Source organism: Spinacia oleracea, chromosome 1 (genome assembly GCF_020520425.1).
Source record: "Spinacia oleracea cultivar Varoflay chromosome 1, BTI_SOV_V1, whole genome shotgun sequence".
In the NCBI taxonomy this organism is placed as follows: Eukaryota; Viridiplantae; Streptophyta; class Magnoliopsida; order Caryophyllales; family Amaranthaceae; genus Spinacia; species Spinacia oleracea.
In genome coordinates this window covers 115,789,924-115,817,568 of record NC_079487.1, presented here as the reverse complement: position 1 = coordinate 115,817,568, position 27,645 = coordinate 115,789,924, and the positions used below count along the sequence as shown (strand labels likewise).

Below are 27,645 nucleotides of genomic sequence, written 5' to 3'. Positions count from 1 at the left end.
AACTCTAAGGCAAGAAATGTCATCTCGCCACATGTCGCTTCATTTATTGTCAACTTTGACATGTCATCTAATGTAATTTTCTTGATCATGAAAAAATATTAGTTGTAAGAAATGTCATCTCGCCACATGTCGCTTCACGTATTGTCAACTTTGACATGTCATCTTATGTAATATTCTTGATCATAAGAAAAATGTTAGTTATAGGTTTTGAACCAATGACCTCTAATATGGTAAACACATACTTAACCACTATGCCACAACTCATTTTGATATTCCTTATACGTTCAAAATTATATTAACTCAATATAATTAGAAAAATGGTCTGAATCATTTTTTAATAGTCTCACATCACTAATTAGTCATTACTTTTACAAGTTACTAATCCTTACATGATAAAATTTATTAAAGCATACTCAAAGCAAGATATATTGTAATATAAAAATTAAATTAGACTCAAAACGAGTTATATAATAATCTAATTGATCTGTATTTCTACTATACGGGGCATCGTCCGGGACACTAACTAGTTGCATTTCTAAAGTACGTAGTTGCAATCGGGCTCATTACTCTTTACTAGACGTGTCAAAAATCGACCAGGCCCAAAAATGGACTCGAATCCGACCCAAAAATATTGGATTTTGGACAAGATTTTATGACCCGTAACCCGATTGTATCCGAACACGAGCAACCCAAAAAGTAATGGGTCAAAATTCGACCGATTGAAAATCATTGTACTTATATTAATAAATGAGATTATGAGAAATTTTACGAATAGTAAAGACGTTGTTTTTATTATTGTCGGATGTAATATGATTTTAATTTGAATTATGCGTCATTTTATGGTTGATTTGAATAAATATAAACTTGTGTAGCAAAATTTGTAATTTTGTGCCCGTATTTGGTATATTTATTACCTAGATTAATGAAAATATAATACGCATTTTAAAATCTCTCAACTCGTTGGGTCAATCCGAACTCGAAAGTTCAAGGTCTTGAACAAGCTTTTGTCAACCCGAATCCAAAAGTGACCGACCCGATTTAACCCGAACCTGCAATTTTTTTTTTTACATCCTGACCCGACCGACCCGTTTGACAGATCTACCCTTTACCCTTTACCCTTATTCTATTATGCACAACAACCACAAAATTGAGAGAATAATCTAATCTATTATGCTACCAACTACCTTTTTTTTTTTTTTGCTAAGCAAGTATTTGTATATATTATGCACAACAATTACAGATTAGTAACAAGTGGAACAACCCTCCACTGAAACAAGAGAACAGGCAACAAGCCAAGCAGAACTACCCTTCAACAAGGGTGCAGAACCAACTACTATCCTTAGTGCTAAGAGCTTTAGGCAACACAGAATGTAACCTATTACATGCACTACTCTTAATCATGCTACACACTTTATCAATGCAGCTAATCTGATTGTTCCACAAAGAATTGTTCCTTTCATTCCATATATGGTAGACAGTACACCAGACAAAGGTATAATACACCCCTTTTCTGAACATTGAGATGTTCCTCCTGTGAATCCATCTGATCAACTGAGGCAAACTGCAATTAGTGAGACTAATGTGCAGAAAACTGGCAATATGAGACCAACACTGATAGCTAAAGTGACAGCCAAATAACAGATGGTTATGGTTCTCAGTAGCAGCACCACACAGAAGGCATAAATCATCCATAGACAGCCCAAACTGTCTTAATCTGTCTTTAGTGTTCAATCTTTCTAAAACAGCTAGCCAGGTGATGAATCTATGTTTAGCTTGGCCTAAACGACACCACACAGCACTAGCCCAGTAAACTTTTGCAGCAGCAGGAAGAATCAACTTACCATATGCTTTTTTGATTGAGTATTTCTGAATAGAACATAACCGAGCCTCAGACAGATGAGCTTTCATCAAATCTCTAACATAACAGATAGATTTCCAGTACCAGCTATCTGTGTTCTTGGGGGAATAATCCCACCACTGCTCCCCTTTGATGTATACAGAGAGAATCCACCTAACCCAGATATTATCCTTCTGAGTAGCAATCATCCACACATGTTTTCCCATAGCAGCTAGGTTCCAAAGTTTTAAGTTAACAAGCCCCAACCCACCTTCATTCTTTGGTCTGCACAGCTGTTTCCAAGCTACCTTACCAGGGCTACTAGAATCAGCAGCACCCTTCCAAAGAAAACATCTACAAATGCTATTAACAGATTTGAAGATATTCTTGGGAAGAATCATAATCTGAGCCCAATATGTTTGAATAGTCATCAAAACAGATTGCACCAAGGTTAGCCTGCCAGCAAAAGACAGATTTTTAGAACTCCATGCTATGATTTTGATACACATTTTTTCCACAATTTTTTCACAATCAGCAATACAAATCTTCTTTGAACAGATTGGAATGCCTAGGTATCTAAAAGGAAAAGAACCCTTAGAAAATCCAGTCATGTCCAGAATTCTCTGCATTGTGGAATCACTCACACCAGAACCATATACTGAAGTTTTAGAAGGGCTTGCTTTTAAACCAGTGGAGAGAGAAAACAGTTGAAAGCCTTGCATCAACATATGTACTGAGTTAAAATCCCCCTTGCAACACAGAATGATATCATCTGCAAAACACAGGTGATTCAATTTGATCTCAGTACATCTGGGATGAAATTTGAACTCCTTCTTCTCACCAACCAACACCAGAATTCTGGATAGATATTCAATACACAGAACAAAAAGTAAGGGAGAAAGAGGATCACCATGCCTGATCCCTCTTTTCCCTTCAAAGAAGCCATGCAAAGAGCCATTAATGGATAGAGAGAATTTAGGAGACCTCACACACTGCATCACCAATTGAGTGAACTGAACAGGAAATTTAAGGGCAACCATCATTTCTTCAATGAAATCCCATTCAACAGAGTCATAGCCCTTCTGAAGATCAAGCTTAATCAAACACCCTGCAGAGTTGACTCTCCTTTCATACCCTTTCACTAAATCTTGGCAAACCATGATGTTATGTGCAATAAATCTGCTATGCACAAAAGCACCTTGGTTTTGAGAGATCAGATTAGGCAAAGCATTTCTCAACCTGTTGCATAGCACTTTAGAGATGCATTTGTACAAAGTATTGCAGCAAGAAATAGGTCTGAACTCTTGAACACTCTCTGGACATTTCCCTTTAGGGATGAGGGTAACACTTGTAGCATTAATCTCCTTCAGTAATTTCCCTGTGTTCAGAAAATCCAGAATAGCCTTGCTTACATCATCACCAATTTCCCCCCACATACCTTTAAAGAAAGCACTCCCAAACCCATCAGGACCAGGAGCCTTCACACCATCAATATCCCACATTGCTGCTTTAATTTCATCCTTGGTGAAGGTATGATTGAGGAAACTAGCCATCTCATCAGACACCAATGGCCCTTTGTTCACCACTGTTTGTTTAACCGAGGTTCTAGCATCCCCTTGTGTGCCCAAAAGCCATTTATAATATTCTAAAAATACATCAGGAACTTGACCAGGAGAAGAAGTCCAGTTACCATGCATGTCTTTAATAGAAAGAATTGTATTCTGCACTTGTCTTTGTCTAATAGACCTATGAAACACAGCAGTGTTCTCATCACCCTCCTTTATCCACACTGACGTGGCCTTGTGAGCAAGAAAACTCAGCAAAGCTTTATGAGCAGCCAAATACTCATGTTGAGCTTGTTTTTCTTTATTAGCCATCTCAACATCAGCAGGGTTTTTGTGTAATTCATCTTGCAGCTCCTGCAGTGCATGAGCTGTTTTAGTTTCCATAGCCTCAATATCACCAAACCCCTCCTTATTCAACTTTTTCAAAGCAATTTTTACATTTTTCAGTTTCTGAACCACCTGATACATTTTTTACATTTTTACATTTTTTACCAACTACCTTTAACGCTAATATTTTTAATGCTTGAAAAAAGCTACACAAATGCTACCGCTACCTAAACCATTACCATACCAAATACTTATCAATTTTACAAGTAGCTTTATGAATAGGAGAAAATATTACCCACTATCTTAAACGCTACCGCCGAATAAGCCTTAGATTGATTTAGTTCAATTATTTATACCTTCATCCCTAAATTATGTTTGTTAATAATGTTTTCACTTTTTACCTAAAATATGACTTTGGGAAAGTGAAAAGATTTAATGCCCAATGGAAAGTGTGAGACATTTAACGTCTTAATGAATTTGATTAATTAAAATAATCAATTTCAACAAATTTCAACAGAAAATTAGGGGCATTTACGTTACAATATAAAATAAATGTAGGGTTTCGCCCGAACGATGTCCCGGGTTACTACTTTGAATTTTATTCATTGTCGTGTGTATTATTGTATTTTATACACTTGGATGTTCCAAAATGTGTGTTTTTTGTGCAATAAAGATCATGTCTAGTGGTTGGTTAAAATGGTAAGATATCAACTTTTCATGTGACAAGTCCCAAGTTCAAATCTTGGAAGAAATTTTTGACGTATGTTATACGTTGTACATAATTTTTGTTAAGGAGATGATGTGGCATGTTCTAGTGATGAGAGAGTTATACGTGATACGTATACATTATTAGATATTTCAAACACAAAGCTTAAAAAGGACATCCAAAACGAAATATATAAAAATGTAAAGAGACGGAGGGAATAATTGTTTTTTCCTTATAGAAAGCCTAGAGGCTATATAAATTTCATTAAAATGCAAGACAATTATAAATATGAGGCTATCACATTTTCAATACTACGGAGTAGCTAGTAGGATAACCCCCCACCAACACTTTAGCTGAGTTACGGAGTAGTTTCAAGGGTTCAATTGAGTTATTGTACGTGTGAGCCGTTCCATTAGTCTTCCTAAAAGCACGAACAAAATTAACACAAGAAAGGGATTTAGCAAGCTCAAGAATCTGTCGAACATCATGCTAGTCCAGAGCTAAAGATTTCAATTCGTTTTATCCTTAGTCCTTTTCTTATAAATTTTAGTTTATAAAAAAAAGTAAAAGCAATTTTGTATTCAAAAAGGGATTGTGTTCATATTTATTTGATGTATATAGATCATTACATCAAATCACTTTTTGTGGTCCGATCGCAAGCCCAAAGGACAATTTGCAACTTTAAACTGTTAAAACACAAGATGTCATTTATACATCCGAACTTAAATACGTGATAGAGAATACCGTAAAATTCTCCTTGTAGATTAAAATAGAATAATGTAACCCTTTTACCAACCAGGAAAATAGAATTCGGTAAATTGACACCTGTATGCAATCCTTTTGCTAGGAAAGCTCAACTAGTGCACTTATTTTAGTATTTTTAAGATTTACAATTGTGCTCTAGTAATTACATAACAATTTGGGAAATTTGTTTTACAAATTAAATCCATAATTTCTTCAAGTAACAATTAACACAATTTGACCAAAAAATTTCAACAAGAGTATAAGAGACCTCCACAATAATCCAACAACCCCACTTAAACCAAAAGGGCGCCGCAAGTGCAATAATTTGTAGGTGTGCACACTTCTTAAACACTCATACTCTCCGCACGCTCACTCTCGCCACTCACAAATATCCACCTCCAAAATTCCACCTTCTAAATATCCACGTGTCCCCAATTCTAATTATGTTGTCCTTAATTTTCCTTTTTAACCTTTTCTTAAATTCCACTATAAATTCCCACCTAAGTTCTACCTAAATCCTTCACCACACTCTCTTAATTACCTACAAACACACTATTACACATTATTATTCAACTTGTACACATTTCTGTTATAGTGATCGATCACCATGGCCAATAAGAATGTGGCTGCCCTTGCCCTACTAGCCGTGGTTGTCGTGGCGGTGCTACTGGCTGAGGCACCGGTGACAGAGGCGGCTTGTAGTCCGGTGCAACTAAGCCCTTGTGCACCAGCAATCATGTCCAACAAACCACCATCAGGGGCATGTTGTGGAAGATTAAGGCAACAAAAGCCTTGTCTTTGTGGTTACTTAAGAAACCCCACTCTTAAGCGTTACATTAATTCCCCTGGTGCTAAGCGTGTGGCTTCAACCTGTAAAGTCAGCGTTAGATGCTAAACGTGAAATATTATATTATATTATATTATAGTGTCCTACTACTACTTGTGCCTTGATCACTATATGAGTGTGATCAAGGATGGTGTCGTGGGTGTTTAATTAAATAAAATCAAAATGTTTGTGTGGTTGTTTGGTACGTACTTATTGTAATAGGTCTTGTGTTATGAAATTGTGATATACTTGTATGCATACGTGCATGTTGCACTGCACACTTGTACGTAGGTGGGGCTGTTATGTTCCATTCTCTGCGTTACGGAATCATTAATCATATATTTCACTAGTACGTGGATTTTTGTTAAAGAAACTCAAACAGTAAGAATGTAGTAAAGAAAAACTATCAATATTTTTATTAATTTTGGCACACCTTCTGACAGAATTAGGGATTAAGATCAAGAAAATTTAAGTTGTTATTGTATTAATTATAATCAGCAATGTACAAGCTATATATAAGCATAAAAGGAAGGAGTCTAGATCCTTCTATAGGTTGTTGCATCAGCTAACAAACAACAAAGAGTTTGTTACAATAATGCCATGTTGGCAAGACTGACTCAGCAGTTAGTTACTGAAGTACAGCAAACAATCAGCATTCATCATCAACTAATATTCTAACAGCCCCCCTCAAGATGGAAGGGGATGAGAATCATGCACACCCATCTTGGACAGAAGAAACTGAAATTGACTAGATGCCAATGGCTTAGTAAACACATCAGCTAACTGTTCTTGTGTAGGCAAATAGGAGAGTTGTAGCAGCCCTTCTAATACTTTGTCACGAGTAAAGTGACAATCAATCTCAATGTGTTTCGTTCTTTCATGAAACACTGGGTTCTTGGCTATATGTAAAGATGATTGGTTATCACAATTGAGAGTAATTGGCTTGAGATTAGAAAGTCCCAAGTCTGTGAGCAAATTGACTATCCAAGTTACTTCTGAAGCTGCAGCAGCCATGGCTCAATACTCAGCTTCTGCTGAACTTTTGGAGACTGTGTTTTGTTTCTTTGACTTCCAGGATATAGGTGACCCTCCTAACAGCAATATATATCCTGTTACAGATCTTCTAGAATCAGGGCAAGTTGCCCAGTCAGAATCTGAAAAAGCTTGTAGAGAAATGTTATCTGTAGCCTTTAGCAGTATGCCTTGACCCTCAGTGTGAGCAAGATACCTCAAAGTGTGATGCAAAGCTGTAACATGAGGTTGTCTTGGGTCTTGTAAGAATTGGCTAAGATACTGAACTGCATAAGACAGATCAGGTCTGGTATGTGTGAGAAAGTTAAGTTTTCCAACAATTGATCTGTATTGTTCTGTATCTGCATAAGAGTCACCATCAGATTTAGATAATTTAAGATTCAGAGGTAGGGGAGTGATAGTTCTTTTGGAGACATCAAAACCACATCCAGTAAGGAGCTCCTTAGTAAACTTCTTTTGAGTGAGAATTATCCCATCTGCAGTATATCCCACTTCAATTCCCAGAAAATAATTTAGATATCCCAAATCCTTTATGCTAAACTCTTTGTGAAGGTATGCTTTGAGCTCATCAAGTTTAGCAATGTTGGTCCCAGTCAAGATGATGTCATCCACATATACAGCAGCTATGTTGATATCTGTATCTGTCCTGTGAATGAACAAACTGTAATCATATTTTGATTGCACAAAACCTTGAGATTCCAGTGCAGTTAGGAGCTTCTCATGCCACTGTCTAGATGCTTGTTTCAGCCCATAAATAGACTTGATTAGCCTGCACACTTTGTTGTTGGGGTTAGGTACCCCTTCTGGCATCTGCATATAAACTTCTTCTTTGAGATCACCATGCAGAAATGCATTGTTCACATCTAGTTGAAAAAGAGGCCAATGTTTGCTTGCTGCTACTGCAATTAAACACCTGATTGTACTCATTTTAACTACAGGACTGAAAGTTTCCTCATAATCAATCCCATATTTTTGATTGAAACCCTTGGCTACTAATCTTGGTTTGCATCTTTCTAGAGCCCCACTGGATTTAAGCTTTACTTTAAAAACCCATTTGCACCCAATTGCCCTTTTTCCTTTAGGTAATTCCACCAATTCCCAGGTTAAATTCTGGTCTAGAGCTTCCAATTCTTTCTGCATTGCTTCAACCCAAATTTGATGTTTTGCTGCTTCCTGATAGGAGTGTGGTTCTGAAATGTCACACACTTGAGACAGAAAAGCTTGAAAGTCTTCAGGAAAGGTAACATAAGCTACCATGTTGCACCAGTGACTTGTAACACATTTGGAAGCAGAATGACATACATAATCTTCTAAATAATTGGGTGGTTTGTGAGTTCTAGAAGACTGTCTGATGATTGGATAAGGAAGACTTGCAGTATCTTAAGAACTAGATGTAGTTGAATAGCTATGATCAGTAGTGTTTTCAGAAGAACTTAATGGATGTGTTTGATCAACTGAGGTGGTGTTATGAGAAGAATTTGGTGAGTTTGTGTGTTGAGAAGGTGTTTGAGTGGTAGTAGATGTTGGTGAGGAGTTTGGTGAGGATGTATGTGAGGGAAAAATTGATTCTGGTGTTAAGTAATCTGGTTCTTCAAATGTGTTTGGAGAAGCAAAGGCTGGTAAGAAGATAGCATTAGTGTAGTTAGAAACTGGTGTATTGGTTTTGTGATAAAGGTGGAATGGGAAGTGTTTTTCATGAAATGTTATGTCTCTTGAAACAAAGAATCTGTTAGTGTCAATTTCTAAGACCTTATAGCCTTTCTGGGATGCAGAATATCCCATAAGAACACAAGGAGTAGCTCTGCTATCCAATTTAGTTCTCCCAACTTTTGTAGTAGAAACATAACAGAGACAACCAAATGTTCTGAGATGAGTAAGATCACACTACTAGAAAATGCCTATTTAACGACAACACGGTAACGATGGAGTCAATCTACAGTCGTTGAATGTGTTAGCGCGTTAATTTATTACGACCCATGAATACAGTCATCGTAATTTGTGAAAAAGGGAAGCTGAAAAATAAAGTAAAGTAAAATTGGTTCGTCGTTATTCCAAGCACTTCCCCAGCTTTCTGTAGTCCTCCTCAAGTTTAAAACCCTCAAATAAAACCCCCCAACTTAAACCCCTCAAACCCTAAATTGAACTTCTCAAATTCATCGCTTCATATGAGCAACTTCTTTGATTTGGAATTCCCAACAAATCCTTGACATACACAACTCAAATTCATATGTCCCTTTTCCCTCTTTATTTCACCAAATATTCTATGGATTTAGGGGTTTATTAGTCATTTTTGTTCAATCGATTGATGAAGTTGGGTTGGATTTGGCTGTCAAATTCTTGAATCGTAATTATAAAATTCTGGTAAGTTTCCTATTCTTTCTTTGATTTATACAATTTTCATGAAAGCTTATTTGTTCAATCGATTGATGAAGTTGGGTTGGATTTGGCTGTCGAATTCTTGAATCGTAATTATAAAATTCTGGTAAGTTTCCTATTCTTTCTTTGATTTATACAATTTTTTTGAAAGCTTACTTGTGGTGAATTAAATAGATAGACTTCACCCAAAAGACCTGATTACCACATTTGGCTTTCCCGCGTGGATGCGTAATTGAAATTGCCAGATACCACTGGGCTACTGGAGTGGGCCGAGTGGCTATCAAAGTATCAACTCATACGGACGAATTAGTCAAAATGGGTCGCCGGAAAAAAAGAAATTATGGACACAAATTGTCGGAAAACAGATATTTGCCACCGGATTTATGGAGAGTGGTGTTAGCTAGATCGCCGGCAAAACCCCTACTAAAATTCAGGTATGTATTTGTAAAATCTGGTGTTCCTTAATCGATTTTAGGACTTAATTTCTATGCATCTTTGATTTTACAAGAATAATTGCAATATAAGCCATGTATTAGCCTGCCAATTTTTAGAACCCTAGTGATGCATATTCATGATTGTGAATGGTAAAACATTTAGGAAACTTCTCATTATCTCAAGACTTACCATAGAAATTGGCGTATCTGTAGCTGTAATTGGGTTGTTTTGTTGTGGCAATTGTTCTCTGAATAGGAAGACATGAATTTTTGGAATTGGAACCCTTCAATTAGGAATTAGGAAGTCAATTGCACTTCCTCCTCATCATTCTAACCCGTACCTCCCCTTGATGATTACAAGGTGGTTGTTTTTCCAGATTGATCATGTATTTGATTGTTTAGAGGTGTCTATTGCAGTTTATTCTACCAATGATCATTTTTTGGTGGGTTAATAACAATGTAAAGTTTGCATTCCTTTGAACATTATAGTTTCTGGGTAGCAATGTTGCTGGGGATGTGTAACTGAGATCAGCAGGCTTAGTTTATAAAGCTAATTAAATAAACAATTATCCATGAATTTTTCTCCATGTTTTCTGCCAACATGTGATGATTTCTATTTTTACAAGGAGTTTCAACTTTTATGACTGCGAGTAAGCACAGATCCGTATTGTGGTCTGAGTTGATGAGTGAGGAATGAGGATCATGTAGCATAGCTGTTTCATTTTCTTGTTATGTTTTTCGAGGTGAAATATGAAAGTGGCAATTTTTTTATCACCTTCACTTTTTCTGTTGACATACTGAACCTCTTTGTTTCATCAAAGAAAATTTCCTTGAACTTTTCTCTGGCTACTAAATGACATACTATGTCTTTGTTCATGTTCAAGAAACTCTGCATCAGTATTGCAGTATCATATCAACGTCCTCTGCATTCAACACTTTACTCTCTGTTCATTTTCTTTTCTTTGATGTATGTTGCACAATTGGCCTAGCAGTTCGATAGAAATGTGTGCGTAGTTACAAGACCTTTACCTTCTTTGCAATTGGTTCCACCATATTTCTCGGTGTTCTGGATTCTGATGGTTCATTGTCATTCCAAAGTTATTGCTTGAACTAGCAAATTCACAGCCTTGTTTCTAGCTTATAAATCTGTAATTTCTTTAAAAGCGTCATAACAAAATTTGATTATTCTTGGTGTACGAATGAATTCTAACTGACAACTCTTATCATTTTCTTTTCAGATAAGTATGAGTGTTCTATCACAGAGAAAACTCAGCTGTAAACTGAATTCATAACCTTATTCAAAAACCTTACTCAGCACCAAGCAACAATAACTAGAGCTATATGTTCAATTTTTAATATTTTTACTATGCTAAATTAAATAAATACAGATAATTTAGTCTCCTCTTTCTTACCTGGATCAGAGAAAGAAACAAGCTTCATAAGGTAGTACCTATTGCCTAGTACTTAACCAATTAAATTGAAAATTACTCGTGTCATCAATGAAAGGAGGGGGTTAGCTGAAAATGAAAGATAATTATTACTTGGCCATGCACTCTCACCTAAGTACCAATTTGATCTTTTCCGCTAATGCTCTTCACAGAACAAAATAAGACCTAAGTAATACTAATTTATTGATAGAAAAGATACACAGTTTGTAGATTATGAGTTGATTTAGATTGTTTGGTCTGGCACATCCCAACATTATGATGTATGACTGACTTATTTTAATGTATATGTCGGGATGTTGATGTGGGGGAAGATGACTTAGAGGTTATCTTTTTATAGGTAATTATTATTTAGCTTGAACTTTCCTGGGTTAAGGCGTTCCTGCTCCCATTCCAGAGTTATCGTGATCATGGCGGACTCATTCATCACTCAACTGTGATATTTTGTTACCAGTTTGCTGATTTCACTGGTGATTTAAGTTCTAATCTAATCTGCATCATGATATAGTACATCGCTCATGATGATAATATGATGATGTATCTTTGATTTTGCTGTTTGTCTGATTTCATTCCTTAAAGTTGCTTAGGTGTTACAGTGCAGTGACTAGCAACTAATGCATTGCCATGTTTGATCACATGTTCCTCCAATTTGTATTTGATCTTATTCTTTTTCAAACTTTTCTAGATGTTGCCTTAGGCTAGTCAGTCAGGGCGCGTATTTGTTGTTATTACTGAACACCAGCTCAAGAAGCAACTACTGTTAGAATAGACAATCTGAAATTTTTGTGGGTAAATGGAGTATATGACTATATGGTGAGAACTCTTAGAAGTTAAAACTGTAACTCGCTGTAGAAATTCTCATCCGAATCTGTATCCTGGCCTAGAATGACCCCACTCAATTTTATAGGCAGACTGTGTACCAGCTAATTTCTACAGGGAATTTAACTGTAACATCAATACCCGAAATAAAAAAAGCGCCTCATGGTTGCTAAATAGGACAGTTAAACTCTCAAATTTCTGATAATATTGGTCTAAATTGTTGATTGGAACTTCAAAGTGTACTCTCTGATTACTCTCCTAAGCTGTAGGACTGTAGCCCTTTCAGTAATCTTAGTTTTTTATTCAAGTGTTTCTGTATGGTACTTTTAGGCAGTTTTAGCGAGTGACTAGTCTGAGTTTGTGTATGGTACTTTCAGGTATGATTTCAGGGTCTTTGCTTACCTTATCTGGGCAGGTATTTCCTTGAATGGTGCATCCTTTAGTACTATCTTTTCAATTGTCATTATTATCTACTTCTTGTCTCGAAATACCAATAATAGATCTTCATGTGCAAATATATTCTTCATGTACTAATGTAATTTCTTTGTGTTCTCCTAGGTAGTACAACAAGTTTTGAAATCAAAATCTCGAGATCGGGTTGTAGGTTTTGGAGGAGGAATAAAGCTTAAAGATGTAAGGGGACCACAACCCAGTAGAGTAGAGCTTCAAACTAAATTGAATGTTGCCAACAAACAGAATGAAGTTCTTGCAAATTGCATGGAGGAAGTACAAGCCGAGAACAATGAAATGAAGGAACGTGTTATCTTGGTTGAGTCTAGAATGAAAATGTTTCAAGATGCATTGGTGTCGCAACTTAATGTTACTATTCCAACTTCACAAGCTGGATCAGAAATGCAAAAATAGGTCGAAGCTGCTACACATCAGTTCTAGATATTTGGTGCAAATTTTCTTACTTTTTTTTAAAAACAAGGAATCATTGAGATTTAATTCTTAGTATGGACCAAGTTATATATTTGACCTTATTAGTTTGGTTGTTTTGACTCACATTGAATTTGTTTATTATAAATATTTTGTGATTGATTACGTTAATCATAAATTTAGTGTTACATTCTATATACTTTTTATGGTTTTAAATGAATTGCAGGTTATATATATTTTCATATTTACGACAAACTATATTTGTTTTAGTCACATTAACGTCAAAATATTTTTTCGTTGTTGGACGACAATTAAAATTATTGTGTCCATTTGATTCTCTTTTTACGTCAACTATGTTGGTCGCTATTTGCTGTTTGTTTGACGTCATTGAATACATAATAACGACGAACAACCTTTTTGTCGTTAATAAATAACGACGAACAACCTTTTTGTCGTTAATAAATAACGACGAACAATAATTTCGTCGTGTAAAATTCACGACGAACGTTGACGTTAATACTAATAACGTCGGAAGCTATTACGACAAAAATCACGACGAACTTTCTTCGTCGTTAAAGGTTTTAACGACGAATTTTTTGACTTATAACGACAAAAAGTTTGTCGTTAAAACCCCTTTTTCTAGTAGTGTCAGGTTGTTTTTCATACGATCTGTAAAAAGGTGAATCCAATCCAATGGATTTCAGTGGCATCCTGTTAATCAAATATGCTGCACACATCACACACTCACCCCAGAACCTAGCAGGAACCTTTGATTGAAAATACAATGCCCTTGCTATCTCTAAAAGATGTTTATGTTTCCTTTCCACCACCCCATTCTGCTGGGGAGTGTGACTACAACTAGTTTGATTCAATATACCTAGTGTCACACACAGCTTTTTGAAATCTCCTTCACATAATTCCTTTGCATTGTCTGATCTTACACATTTAACAGTCACACCAAACTGAGTTTTCACCATATTCAAGAAATCAGTTAACACAGAAACACAGTCTGTCTTATTTCTCAACATGTGAATCCAAGTGAATCTACTGTAATCATCTACAATAGTCAAAAACTGATTACAACCAGTAGGAGTTTTCACAGAATGTGGGCTCCAAACATCAATGTGTATTAGCTCAAATGGACAAGTTGTCTTAATGCTACTATGTGGAAAGCTAAGCCTGGTTTGTTTTGCAATGGGACACACTTGACAAATTGTGTCTTGAATACAAGAATTGACTTCACAACTAGGGTTAATCAACTTAAGTTGACTAAAAGGGATATGACCTAGTCTTAGGTGCCATAGTTTGGCATTATTGACAGCAGTAGAACAGGCTGTGTTGCACTCATGTGGCTGTTTTTTAGATGTAGCTGCTATATTGTGTTCTCCAACATTGTACAGACCAGAACTCACATCACCAAGAGGAATCAATTTCCATTTCTGACAGCAAATAAAGCACTTGTCATGAGTAAAATGCAGCTCACAATTCAAATCTTTGCATATCTTGTGGACAGAGATTAGATTATATTTGAAATCAGGCACATGCAGCACATTGTGAAGTGTAATTCCTTCATTTAAGACTACTGAACCAACATGTTTCACAGGTATTTTACTGCCATCAGGTATGGTTATATATGTAGATTGATTATCAACCCTTTTATATGCAGAAAACTGACTCAAATCATGACAGAAATGATCTGAAGCACCACTGTCAAGCAACCATTTAGAATTAGTATGAGATATTAAACAGATATTACCTGCCATTAAGGCCAAGTTAGGTTGATGACTAGAGCCAGAACTTTGTTGTTGCTTGCTCAAAAGATTCATCAGCTGATTATACTGCTCCACTGAGATATTAGTATTTGCTTCAGTTTTTGGATTGTTGGATGTGTCAGCATCACCATCTCCAGCAGTTGACATTGCTGCTGTCTTGTTTTTGAAATGCTTAAAACCTGGTGGATAACCATTGATCTTGAAGCACCTCTCAATACTGTGTCCAGGAATTTGACAATGTGTACAGAAATACTGTGAGTTGCTCCTATTAGGATTATTAGCTTTCTGAAATTGTTGAGAACCAGTTGCTTGAGATTTGAAGTTCCTGTTGTTCCAATGATCACCACCAAATCTTCTTTTCTCAGCTGCAAATGCAACAGGCTCTGTAGGATAGACAGTTTTAGAGATCTCTTGATGCCTTTCTTCTTGAGCAAAGAGTCTGTATGCTTCAGACACCTTAGGTAGAACTGGAACCATTAGCACATTTCCCCTAATTGTGGCAAACTGGTCTGTTAACTTCATCATAAACTACATCACCATTTTTTCTTGTTGTCTTTGAAAGAACTTTTTAGTAACATTGCAGGTACAATTGTTACAAGTACAGTAAGGCATAGGATGAGCCTCTTCAATTGCATCCCAGATTGACTTGATTTCAGTAAAAAACTCAGAAACTGATTTTTCTCCTTGATTTACCTCAGCTAGTTTCTGTTCTAAAGAGTAGACCTGTGCCATAGAAGCAAAGCCAAATCTCTCTTCAAGATCACACCAAACTTCTCTGGCAGACTTCAAAAACATTACACTCTTAGCAATTATCTCACTCGGATTCCCTAGGATCAGAGAACACACCAAATCATTGCATCTCTCCCATGCTCTATACTCAACAGTTCCAACAGCAGGTTTGCTAATACTTCCATCAACAAAACCTATTTTGTTTTTAGCTGACAATCCAGCAGCATTGATCTCTTCCAACCTGTGAAACCTTCACCATCAAACTTGAAAGAAACAAGTTGCACAGAATTTGCATCAGAAGGATGGATGTAATACAAGCTAGCAGGATCCTGATTAGGAGGCAAATTTGCATTTCTCCTAGAATCTTCGAGGTGTTCATCATTAAACGCCATTATCAATCTTCAATCAGTAGAAATCAAACAAACTGAAGTTTAATCACACAAACTGTAGTTAATTTCTTCAGAACAATTAGCAGATTTCGATCAGAAACAGTAAAATGCAAGGTTCAATTGAACTTTTTTAGAGAGAATTTTGTACGAGAATTTTGCGGAATTTCAGAGAAGATGAGTCAGGTTTCTTGAACCTGCTCTGATACCATGACAGAATTAGGGATTAAGATCAAGAAAATTTAAGTTGTTATTGTATTAATTATAATCAGCAATGTACAAGCTATATATAAGCATAAAAGGAAGGAGTCTAGATCCTTCTATAGGTTGTTGCATCAGCTAACAAACAACAAAGAGTTTGTTACAATAATTCCATGTTGGCAAGACTGACTCAGCAGTTAGTTACTGAAGTACAGCAAACAATCAGCATACATCATCAACTAATATTCTAACAGCCCCCCTCAAGATGGAAGGGGATGAGAATCATGCACACCTTCATGTAAATAGAGTATAAAAAAGTGTGCTAGCACAATGAATGCAAAATATGGTTTATACACCCGGGTGCACAATGCTCATTGTGCACCCTGTTTTACAAAGAACATATAGTTCAAAAACGAAGAACATATTGTTCATAACCAAAGAACATATAGTCAATGAACATATAGTTCAAAACCATAGAACATATAGTTTAAATATTTCGCTAGTACATGCATGTACATTGAAATCGTTTTCAATGTTCATTAGATTTTCAATAAATGTTCAACAGGGTGCACAATGAACACTGTGCACCCAGGTATATAATCCAAATTGCGCAATGAATATGCCAAAATAATTTTCCTCAAAGAGCATAAAGCGTAAACGTTGCATCCATATATTAGCTCTATTAAGCAGTCACTCTCACGTACCAATGTACCATACAAGTCCACCTCATTGATACTATAAACTTTCTCCGCACTTATAATGACATCTTTGCGTAGGTCATTATACGATCTAAATCCATTGGGACCGTAAGACTCTAGGATGTCCTTAAGCATCTAATGATAAAATCTGGCCATGCATCTTTCCCAAATTAATGGCTACGTACTTTTTCTCAATCTCTCTATCATAATAGGGTTCTAATCGTTCTATATTATAGGATGCCCTTTAAATTAGCAAACCATGTAAGGTACAATCAGCGCTAATTTTTTTGTTCATAATTAAAAGAGCTATAAATGACAAATGAGTAAAGAAATAGTGTTGTTGTACCTTATATATAAGGTTGTTGTCAATAATCATAGTAAACTAGTGCATGTGTTATTCCATCATCTAGGCTAAATTGTTAATATTGTCTTGTCAATGTGCTAGCTATCGCTTTGAGTTATGGGAAAAACTTCAAACTAAACATTGCCGTTAAATTAACTACTTCCTTCGTTCCGGAAATATCGCACCATTTGTATTTTATACTATTTACACTACGACTGTGACCATTTTTGTGATTCGTACGTAAGAAAATTTTAGTCATGTGGGGTCATATTAGATTCGTATGAATCGTATCGATATATATTTTCTAAATATTAATTTTTTATAATTTTTACTTGCACATGATTTGAGATATTAAGAGTCAAAGTAATGGTTAGATGAGTAAAAATCAACCATGGTGCGTGTTCGGGCCCCCTGTGGGACCCACCTTTTTACATAAATTACCAAAATACCTTCCTAAAGGAAAATACTGAAAATACCCTCAAACACAAACCTCCTAATGGGCTCAAACCAGAAGTTAGGGGCCCATATCTCAGCCTCCTACGTACAAGCCCAAGAGTCCATACCCCTACACTTGCCTATATTTACTAATAATGCCATCCTGCATTACTATAAATACATTTCACCTAATCATTACTCAGGTATGCAATTATTCTCAGACTGACTCTCTCACTACTTTCCCTCTCTACAAGGACTGACTTGAGCGTCGGAGAGGGTTTTCTCGGGAACCCCCCCGAGCCAGTTTACGTTTACCGTTTTTGTAGGACAAACCACGACCGATCGGAGGAAGACAACAGCCTGGTTGACGAGGCTTCCCCTATTTTTACACTTAAGCATTTTCTTCGCAGAAACAGTTGGCGCCGTCTGTGGGGACGTCAACTACAAGCCATGGTTAACACTCGACGAACCAGGCAACACTCCTCCTCTTATCGATCAGAGTCCCATCCCAATTACGTGTTGATGCCTACTTCGAGGAACGGAGATGATCACGATGGTGATCAGGACCATGAGAATCAACAACCCCATGTCGAGGGTCACCCTGAGAACTTGGTCACCCGAAAGGATCTAGAGTATTTGGCTGCACAAGTCAATGAGGCTATCCACAACCTCCAAGGAATGGGAGAAGGACCTTCAAGGAAACATCCAAACCACCCTACCAGCTCAAAGGTGAGCACAACATCGCATACCATCCACAGGGCACAGCCCCGAAGTGTGAAGGACAGGCTAGGTGACAGGGGTGGGGCACAGCCTCGCCCTCGCCAATCAAGGGCCAGCCAAGATGCACGCCGGGTAATTGAAGATCGACAACTGCACAGAGGAGACCTTGATGCTCGAGACCTCTTGCACAGAAGGCGCCTCAAACAAGCCAGAGAAGCCATCAGGAATGATAGGATCACCCGAGGTCTATCCCCCTCTAGTGCTAAGACTACGACCTCCGCACGAGACCACCCCACTCCTTCAAGACAAGTCAGACCGATCGAGGTCAACTCTCGAAGGACATCTCTCAGGAGGCACTCACCTTCTCCTATAAAGAGACGTCACTCACCCTCTAGCTGGGCTAGAGGTCGTTCCTCCAGGACAAGGGTTTCACCCCTCGATCAACAGCCAGGGGCTCATTCATCTTCTCATCGCCCAAGGCATCGCTCACCCTCAAGAATACGAAGGATCCCTCCACGCCGTGAGCGAACATACTCACCTCTCCCAGAGAGTAGAGGTAGGCATACCTCCTCAAGAGGAAGATGGGACTCCCCTCCACCAAGAACTGATAGGCACAGACATACCTCGTCATTGCAAGAGGATCTCACTCCCTTCTCCCAAGAAATAATGAACACCCCCCGCCGAGACAAAGTGAAGGTCCCTACCATCGAGCCTTTCGATGGAACTACGGATCCAGAAGAACACATGGCCGCCTATGCGGCTCAAATGAACGTTCAGACTGGATGCGGAGCTACTTGGTGCAGATATTTTCCAACCACCTTGAAGGGTCTTGCCCTTATATGGTTCAACAAGCACGTACCAAAGGGAAGCATCAAGAGCTACAGTGAGCTTGAAAAGGTTTTCATCAGCCAATTCGCGGCGGGTCGGAGGCACCAAAGGACAAGTGTCAACTTAATGGCAGTCAGACAGGGAGAGACGGAGACCCTTCGCAATTATATTAAGAGATTCAATGAAGAAGTCCTAAAGATACACAATCTCAAGGACGAAACCAAGTTCGCAGCCCTCTTGGCAGGTCTTCAGCCAGATGACTTCAAGTTTGAATTGGTCAAGTCCGGGGTGTCCAACCCCGAGGAAGCAATGGAGAAGGCCCAAATGCACATTCAAGCCACAGATATTTGTAAGATCAATTGGGGTGGTGAGAGTGGAACAAGGCAAAAACAAAAGCCAAGACCTAGCGGCACCCACGACCAAACTCAGCCCTCCCTCAAAAAGTCGGTTATGGTTGATGACCATGGTGAGGATCCGAGGTACAACCGCAATAGGCGGGAGATTTACCTTGATCTCAAAGGAAAAGACATCCTCCCTAAGCCACCTGCAATCCGTACGCCCGAAGCAAAGCGAGACAAGTCACTTTGGTGTGAGTTTCACCACGAGTGCGGGCACACCACAAAGAACTGTAAGGAGCTGAAAAAAGCACTGGATCACTTGGCTGACAAGGGCAAGCTGAATAATTACTTAAGGAAGAATCCTCCCCCAAAAGCAAAAGCCAAAGAAAAGGAGTCCCTTAGTGATGATACGGGAGACTACATTGGAGTGATAGCCGGAGGCTTGGCAACAGGAGGGTCTGTGGGCAAGGCGAAGGATAGCTTATGGGCACTGGAACATCAAGTCCTAAAAGTGGCATCGGCTTCTCAAATAGCCCCGGTGATGACATTTGGTGGGAACACTAGCCATCCAATTCAAGAGTCCCATGACAATCCGCTGGTCATCGAGATGAAAGTCGCTAACTCAACTGTAGGGCGAGTGTTAGTGGATAGTGGATCATCCGCCGACATCATTACTCTAAAGTGTCTAGAAGGGCTCAAGTATTCCAAAGATGATCTGAAAACCATCTCCCAGCCACTCACTGGATTTGGAGGTCAAGCCGTCCATCCTCAAGGCACCATCAAGCTACCTGTCAGGTTGGGTCCTAAAAACAAGGGAAGACGGTTGTTGGTAGACTTTCTTGTCGTGGACATCTCCCTACCATACAACATCATCTTAGGCCGACCTCTACTAAGCAAAATAAAAGCCGCAATCTCTGTGTACCAACTTCTCATGCAGTTTGAGTTGGAAGATGGCTCCGTGGGAAAAATCTTTGGGGATCAGCAAGTGGGAAGGCGATGCTACGTTAACAGCCTCAAGAGAGGGACAAGTACCCCCCATCCACTGGCCAAGAAAGCCAAGCCAGAAGCCCCTCCCTCGCCCATGGAACGCCAACAACCTTAAAAGGTTTTATGTTCAATCTCCTAAGAATTTCTCCCTTCCTCAAAAGTACTTAGTTTTATAGCTCACAGCCATAGTTTTCAATGATGAAAGTGGGGGTAAGATACATGTAAGCCCGCCATAGGCTAAATAACATCCCATCATTGTAAACAAAGCTTTATATCTTCAAGGCAATAGTAAAGAGCTCGACCAGTAATATTACTTAGCAAATTTCGTTCCTAGAATGGTGCAAGTAGAAGGCAAACATTGGCCATGCAAGCGCAACACACGTCAAAAGGAAAAGACAAGCCAAGTTCAAGCACATGAACTCATACTTAGTGAAATAATCTAAGTCATTTTCAAGAATGGTGTTTCATCGTTCGCCCAAGCATGGGGCTCATTAGTCCCTTTGGAGAACAACAACCCATTCCCATACTTAGCAAAAATATCTAAGTCATTTTCAAGAATGGTGCATCATCGTTCGCCCAAGCATGGGGCTCATTAGCTCCTTTGGAGAACAACAACCCATTCACATACTTAGCAAAATAATCTAAGTCATTTTCAAGAATGGGGCATCATTGTTCGCCCAAGCATGGAGCTCATTAGCTCCTTTGGAGAACAACAACCCATTCCCATACTTAGCAAAATATCTAAGTCACTTTCAATAATGGTGCATCGTCGTTCGCCCAAGCATGGGGCTCATTAGCTCCTTTGGAGAACAACAGCCCATTCCCATACTTAGCAAAATAATCTAAGTCATTTTCAAGAATGGCGCATCGTCGTTCGTCCAAGCATGGGGCTCATTAGCTCCTTTGGAGAACAACAGCCCATTCCCATACTTATCAAAATTTATCTAAGTCATGTGCGGAAAGTAGAAGCCACGACACCATAAGTAGAAGCCATGGCACCATCATGTGTATGACAAGTAGAAGCCATGGCACAATCATGTGCGAAAAGTAGAAGCCACGGCACCATCACGTGTGGCAAGTAGAAGCCATGGCACAATCATGAGCGGAAAGTAGAAGTCATGGCACCATCATGTGCGACGAGTAAGAGCCACGACACCGTCATGTGCGGCGAGTAGAAGTCATCGCACCATCATGTGCGACTCTCTCTCACGCACCGCACCCGACATCGGGCGACAAAACAGCAGCCACGCCAAGAGAAAGCATCAGCCACCATCCTAAAAGCCAAGCCCATCCTTGTGCCCGCGCCCTTGGGGCGGAAAACAAAAGCCAAGCCCAGCTTTGTGCCCGCGCCCTTGGGGCGGAAAACAAAAGCCAAGTCGAGCCTTGTGCTGGCACCCTTGGGGCGGAAAACAAAAGCCAAGCCTAGCCTTGTGCCCGCGCCCTTGGGGCGGAAAACAAAAGTCAAGCCGAGCCTTGTGCCCACGCCCTTGGGGCGAAAACAAAAGCCAAGCCTACCCTTGTGCGCCTTCCCCCTTACGGGCTCGGCCGGGAAGGAGCAGCCACGCCCGACTTCGGAAAAAAAAAAAAAAAAAAAAAAAAAAAAAAAAAAAAAGAGGAGCAGCCACGCCGAGAAAGGAACAGCCACGCCCGGCTTCGGGAAAAAAAAAAAAAAAAAAAAAAAAAAAAAAAGGGGAGCAGCCACGCCCGGCATGCCTTCCCTCCGCCCGGCTTCGAGAAAAAAAAAAGGGAGCAGCCACGCCGAGGAAGGAGCAGCCACGCCCGGCATGCCTTCCCTCCGCCCGGCTTCGAGAAAAAAAAAAAAAAAAGGGAGCAGCCACGCCGAGGAAGGAGCAGCCACGCCCGGCTTCGAAAAAAAAAAAAAAAGGAGCAGCCACGCCGAGAAAGGAACAGCCGCGGCACCACCGCCCGCCCTCGACCGAACAACGAACAGCCAATACCTTTGGCGTGCTCATGTAGGCGCGCATCACGCTGAAAACAACAGCCAAGCCTCGGCTGCCCACTCAAGTGCGCATCTCGCGTAGCAACAACCGCCTAACCCGACCGAGGGTCCCTCCCCCGTGGCACCTCCTACGCGCGACATACGCGGAAACATGAGGCATAACACATCAAATGCCCAACAAGACTTAGCAAAAATCTATAAAATCTTGAAACCGCGGAAAACAACCGCCAAGCCCAGCCTTGTACCTGAGTGATGAAACGTCGGCTCAATCGAGGCTCCGATCGCTCAAACGTCTCCCACATTATGTAACGAGACTCCTCGCACACCTTGTGCGCCAAGATGCAAGCAAGAGAGGGCACGACCCTCGCCCCGCATAGCCAACACGAAAAAGAGAAGCCACGCAAGGGAGCATCAAAATCACTCAGCCCCCCGCGTGCAAGATAACTGCCCAGGCTTGGCCGATCACGTCAGCCACGCCAAGTGGTGGGGCTTGGCACGTCACGACAACAACAGCCAATCCTACCCCAACCTTGTCCGCCTAGCATGGACCTTGCCCAGCTCATTCTGCAAGCACTAGCCGCCAGGTTGCACGTATCTATCGCCCAGCCACAAGCCTCGCCCAACATTGCCGACTTGGCACCATCCCACCTAATGCACTCTGCACCCCCCTGCACCCAAACAAAGCAAACGCCCAACTTGGGCCTATCAAGCAACGATTTGTCTTTAAGCCCAGCCACATCAGCCACGCCCACAATTGGGGCTTGGCACATCACGACAACAAATAGCCAAGCCATGGCGCATAATGCCCGTCCCAGCGACAGTTCCTTAAAAGCCAAGCATCGCCGTTCGCTCAAAACAACAAAGAGGTTTAGAGCTTGGATATTCCGCCAAACTCCCGAGTCCTTAGCCAAACTCGCAAATTTGGCGTGGGGCTAATGTTCGGGCCCCCTGTGGGACCCACCTTTTTACATAAATTACCAAAATACCTTCCTAAAGGAAAATACTGAAAATACCCTCAAACACAAACCTCCTAATGGGCTCAAACCAGAAGTTAGGGGCCCATATCTCAGCCTCCTACAAGCCCAAGAGTCCATACCCCTACACTTGCCTATATTTACTAATAATGCCATCCTGCATTACTATAAATACATTTCACCTAATCATTACTCAGGTATGCAATTATTCTCAGACTGACTCTCTCACTACTTTCTCTCTCTACAAGGACTGACTTGAGCGTCGGAGAGGGTTTTCTCGGGAACCCCCCCGAGCCAGTTTACGTTTACCGTTTTTGTAGGACAAACCACGACCGATCGGAGGAAGACAACAGCCTGGTTGACGAGGCTTCCCCTATTTTTACACTTAAGCATTTTCTTCGCAGAAACAGTGCGATATTTCCGAAACGGATGAAGTATATATTGTCAATGTGCTAGCTATCGCTTTGAGTTAAGTTTTGAGCTACGCGTAGCCCGTTACTGGTGAACATTTTTAGACTTGATTAAGGATCCTCTTCAAGTCTTCTAGGTAGATTATTGGATAAGGAATATAAGAATCACTTTTGAGTAAGATGGGTGAACATTCTGAGCAGGCTGAACACTAAGCTGGGTAGATTTTTGGTTTTGTTTCAGTGGGGTTTTTTTTTTTTAGGAACGTACAATGCCACAATGGTTTTGTTTCAGTGGATTTTTTTAGTAACGTACAAATTTGCAACATGATGTTTGACTGTGAAAAAAAGTATCCTCTTAACCTTACAATTTATAAAGTATTTATGAGTCGATCGTAAGTGATAAATCTAGAAACAATTGTGTTGGTTCTGCTTCTTATCTTGCATTTAATTGTGGTTAGTAATATAATAGGGTACTGCCCTGGACATCATACATGTTTGTGATTTACGTGGTTTACAAGTTGATTGATGCAACGAATTTGATGTAGATTCTTCTGGAGTTAAATTCTACTTCCTCCTTTCATTTTTACTCGTAACGTTTGTCACATTCACGCATGTTAATGCACAACTTTGATCATTAATATCTTTAATTCTTTTTAAACAAAAATAAAGTTGATATTTTAAAAATACATATTAAGACGAATCTAACAAGATCTTACATGACTATGTTTTAACTTACGTATAAATCACCAACAATAGTCAAAGTATAATATGTGAATATTGTAGAAATCACAAATATTGCAAATATTAAATATCGGAGGAAGTACTATGTTCGAGGTTCAAGAAAAGAAGCTTAGTGATATGCTTCCTTCAGTTCCCAAGTTAAGTTGGTGTTGCTATGTGCTTCCTTGCTGCCTGCTAATGTGCCTCATTTCTGCCTCATTTTTACTGTGCTGAGTTTCTGATTCTGCTCTGTTGTAGACTTTCAGTTTGAATTTTTATATAAACTAGTCATCAGACAAATTATTTTATGGTGGTTTTTGTTAGTTTTACGGAGTTCCTCAAGAGGGGGGGTGAATTGATATTTTACGTATTTATAAAAATTAAACTATACGGAACAGAAACAGTAAAATATGCAAGCAAGATTTAGCGTGGAAAACTCTCTAGGCCCAATAGAGAGGAAAAAACCACGGCCCCTTTGGGGACTTAAACACTTTCACTAATTAGGCAAAACAACTTAGTTTCTTTACAAACCTAATCTACTCGGGCCACAATCTGCCAATCGCCTCTGATTGCAGATGACTAGGAACAACCCTCTTTGTTCCTTCCCTTATGGAAACAGTCCCTCAACTGTTCCAACTCACTGATCTCTTGTGAGATCTTCTCTCCTGCTCAAGTAAGCCTGACTCAGGCTTAACTTACAATAACTCAACACTTTAATCAAACGTATAAGAATTAATTAACTACTTAACATACGATATAAGACCAAGTAACAAATACTGCTCTATATGGGAACAGGAACAAACTTCTTCAAAGATTAAGACTTTAAGGATGATACCTGAAAGCTTCCGGTTGATGTAAATAAGTCTGATAAAAAGTTTAGCAAAGAACAAAGGTTGTATTTATACGAATCCAAGTGTTTAACCTAGATTCAAATCCAACCCAGTTTAGGACTCTTTTTAATAGATAGATATTCGCAAATCTTACTTCAAACGCGTTTTAGGAAAATCAATCTTTTCGTATTTTGAGAGTTATATGTTAACTCAAATTCAAGAGTATAACTTCAAACAGTTTTGTAAAATCAGTTTAAAAACATTTGATGTTTATCTTTTTGTAAAAGCAAAACTGTTTTATTTCGTTTCACGATATAACTAGGACTCTTCAAAATACTCTGTTCCCATACTAAGCATGTACTAAATTACATTGGTCTTATACCTTTCGACCCTTATAGAATTTGCTTGACTTAATCCTTGATTTAATCTTGCCACGTACTTTGAACTTAATTACTTCAAAGTTCCCTTGCTTGCTTCGGTTGTTGCATTTGTCCTTCTTTTAAATATTAACCTGTTCCTGACATTCTCCAAAATAAACTATTAGTAGAAGGTTAGCTTGTCATCATCAAAACCAGGAATCAACAATTTCCCCCTTTTTGATGATGACAACCTTACAACTTGATAGGAGTAAATAACTTAAGGAATGAGATATGTAACCTGACAATCCAGAGTCAAAAACTTAACCAGGAACAGATGAGTCGCTTGGGTGGTGAACCCAAGTATAAAAACAAATATAATGGAACACAAGTTGTCCTCTCAATATCTTCCCCCTTTGGAATTATCAAAAAGGGAGTAGGGAAAAACGCAGAACCAAAGGAGAAGAAGAAGAAGGAGAATATAGGAATCATATTACCCTAGCAAGCAGATAGTCATCATGCAGCTCAAGTCGGTCAACGATTTTGAACGCACCCCTGCAAGCAGAACAAGATAAACGCAACATATAGCACAATACAAGCAAAAATTCTACAAGTCAGAGTGGGGCAACTATCAGAACGTAGGAAAAGCGCACTAATGAGCATTAGTCATAAACTTGGCGCATCCAAAAACCAAACCAAAAAAAAATTGTTTAAAGAGCCAGCAAAAACAAAATAAAATGTTTGATGGACAGCAGATTATATGGGGTAGGATAAGCAAGGATTTTGTAGCAGGGTCAGGTTTGGGGAGATCCAGGAGCAGCATCCTCAGCATGTGTCACCTCCTCGACGATCATGTCAGCAAGGCGTTCTGTCATATCATTGAAGAACTCTGCTTGGTCCTGCTGCATCTTGTGAATGAGCTCCTGCAAAGAAGTAACAGCTGACAACAGAACCACATTGTCCAGCTGCAGTTGATCCACTTTAGCCACCAAGAGCTGCACTGAACCGTCTGGAGAGGGAGCAGCAGATTGGGTTTCACCATCTTTGTCTGATTCTGAATCCTCGACCCTGTAGACCGGAGGAATTCCCTTGGAAGAGCTGGCTAGACGGCTACTGCGACGGATAGGCTGATGAGATGATGTGGTTGTAATGTTCTTGGGAGAGGAGGTGGCTTTGATTGGACTTGCCTCCTTTGGACATAGGTCAACAGGAACACCCTCTGTCTGACCCTCTGTCTCATGGCAAGGAAGTGGTGCCTCCTCTTCCGCATCTGACAGTTCATCTCCCTCATCAAGCTCCTCTTCTGCTCCTTCTAAATCATCCTCCTCCTCATCGACATCTTCTTCTCCCTCTTCCTCCTGAGGTGTAGTATCACCCACATTCGTCTTACCAACACAGACGACTCCATCCACTACACTCAGGCTAATCCCATTCAAGCAAGCTTTGTTAAGAATATGGGCAGGGGTAAGAGGTTCAGCTGAGTAACGAGTAAGGTCAACCCCAACTTTTCTCATAATGAAGGTGAGAAGAGACCCATACCCAATCATATTGTTCTGAGAGATGGAGTGAGTGAGATGGGAGATAAAAACGACAGGAAAATTTATTTGACGCTGAGATTCGAGGAGAAAGATGTAGATCAGATCTAACCTGCTTGCCAAGGCACGCTTGTCATGACGCGGAACAATACCTCGTCGGACCACATTAAAAAGGACCTTTTGAAAAGGAGTGAGGACAGACTGGTTGAGAGCTTTTGGGTGTTTCCCTTGACCACCAAAATATGAGTAAACTTTCTGCATTGTTGCACCCCCGAGCTCAATTGGACCCTTTCCCTTGTGATAGACCTCCTCCCCTAAAACTGGGACTTTGAACCAAGACCCTAATTTCTCAGAATCGAAGCTAAATTGTTTCCCATTGACTTCAGAACTACAAATTCCCTTGTTATTGACAAAGTTTGAGCAAAATTCCCCC

At 39.5% G+C, this 27,645-nt stretch overlaps 2 protein-coding genes across 4 annotated transcripts; both read left to right on the top strand.

The window, feature by feature from the left end:
* Nucleotides 1-5,689: 5,689 nt before the first annotated feature.
* On the top strand, nucleotides 5,690-6,378 carry LOC110779422 (non-specific lipid-transfer protein 2). Its single transcript, XM_021983939.2, has one exon. The coding sequence runs from the start codon at nucleotides 5,787-5,789 to the stop codon at nucleotides 6,072-6,074; it is 288 nt and encodes a 95-aa protein (XP_021839631.1). The 5' UTR covers nucleotides 5,690-5,786; the 3' UTR covers nucleotides 6,075-6,378.
* A 2,688-nt stretch (nucleotides 6,379-9,066) lies between these two features.
* Nucleotides 9,067-13,173, top strand: LOC130466148 (uncharacterized). 3 transcript variants are annotated; one of them, XR_008926167.1, is made up of 4 exons: nucleotides 9,067-9,398; nucleotides 9,470-9,847; nucleotides 12,489-12,526; nucleotides 12,670-13,173. XR_008926167.1 is itself a non-coding variant. In XM_056834852.1 (3 exons), the coding sequence occupies exons 2-3, from the start codon at nucleotides 12,491-12,493 to the stop codon at nucleotides 12,973-12,975; spliced, it is 342 nt and encodes a 113-aa protein (XP_056690830.1). In that variant the 5' UTR covers nucleotides 9,085-9,847; nucleotides 12,489-12,490; the 3' UTR covers nucleotides 12,976-13,173. The 3 variants fall into 3 exon arrangements, 1 of the variants encoding a protein (XP_056690830.1); XR_008926168.1 differs by having other exon boundaries at nucleotides 9,068-9,519; nucleotides 9,588-9,847; XM_056834852.1 differs by having other exon boundaries at nucleotides 9,085-9,847.
* Nucleotides 13,174-27,645: the final 14,472 nt, after the last annotated feature.

What these genes read in the sequence shown, in the direction of transcription:
- LOC110779422 (XM_021983939.2), top strand. Translation starts at nt 5,787, where the DNA reads ATGGCCAATAAGAATGTGGCTGCCCTTGCCCTACTAGCCGTGGTTGTC.
- LOC130466148 (XM_056834852.1), top strand. Translation starts at nt 12,491, where the DNA reads ATGATTTCAGGGTCTTTGCTTACCTTATCTGGGCAG. An exon ending in TGCTTACCTTATCTGGGCAG is followed by an intron (nt 12,527 to 12,669) that starts GTATTTCCTTGA and finishes GTGTTCTCCTAG; the next exon opens with GTAGTACAACAAGTTTTGAA.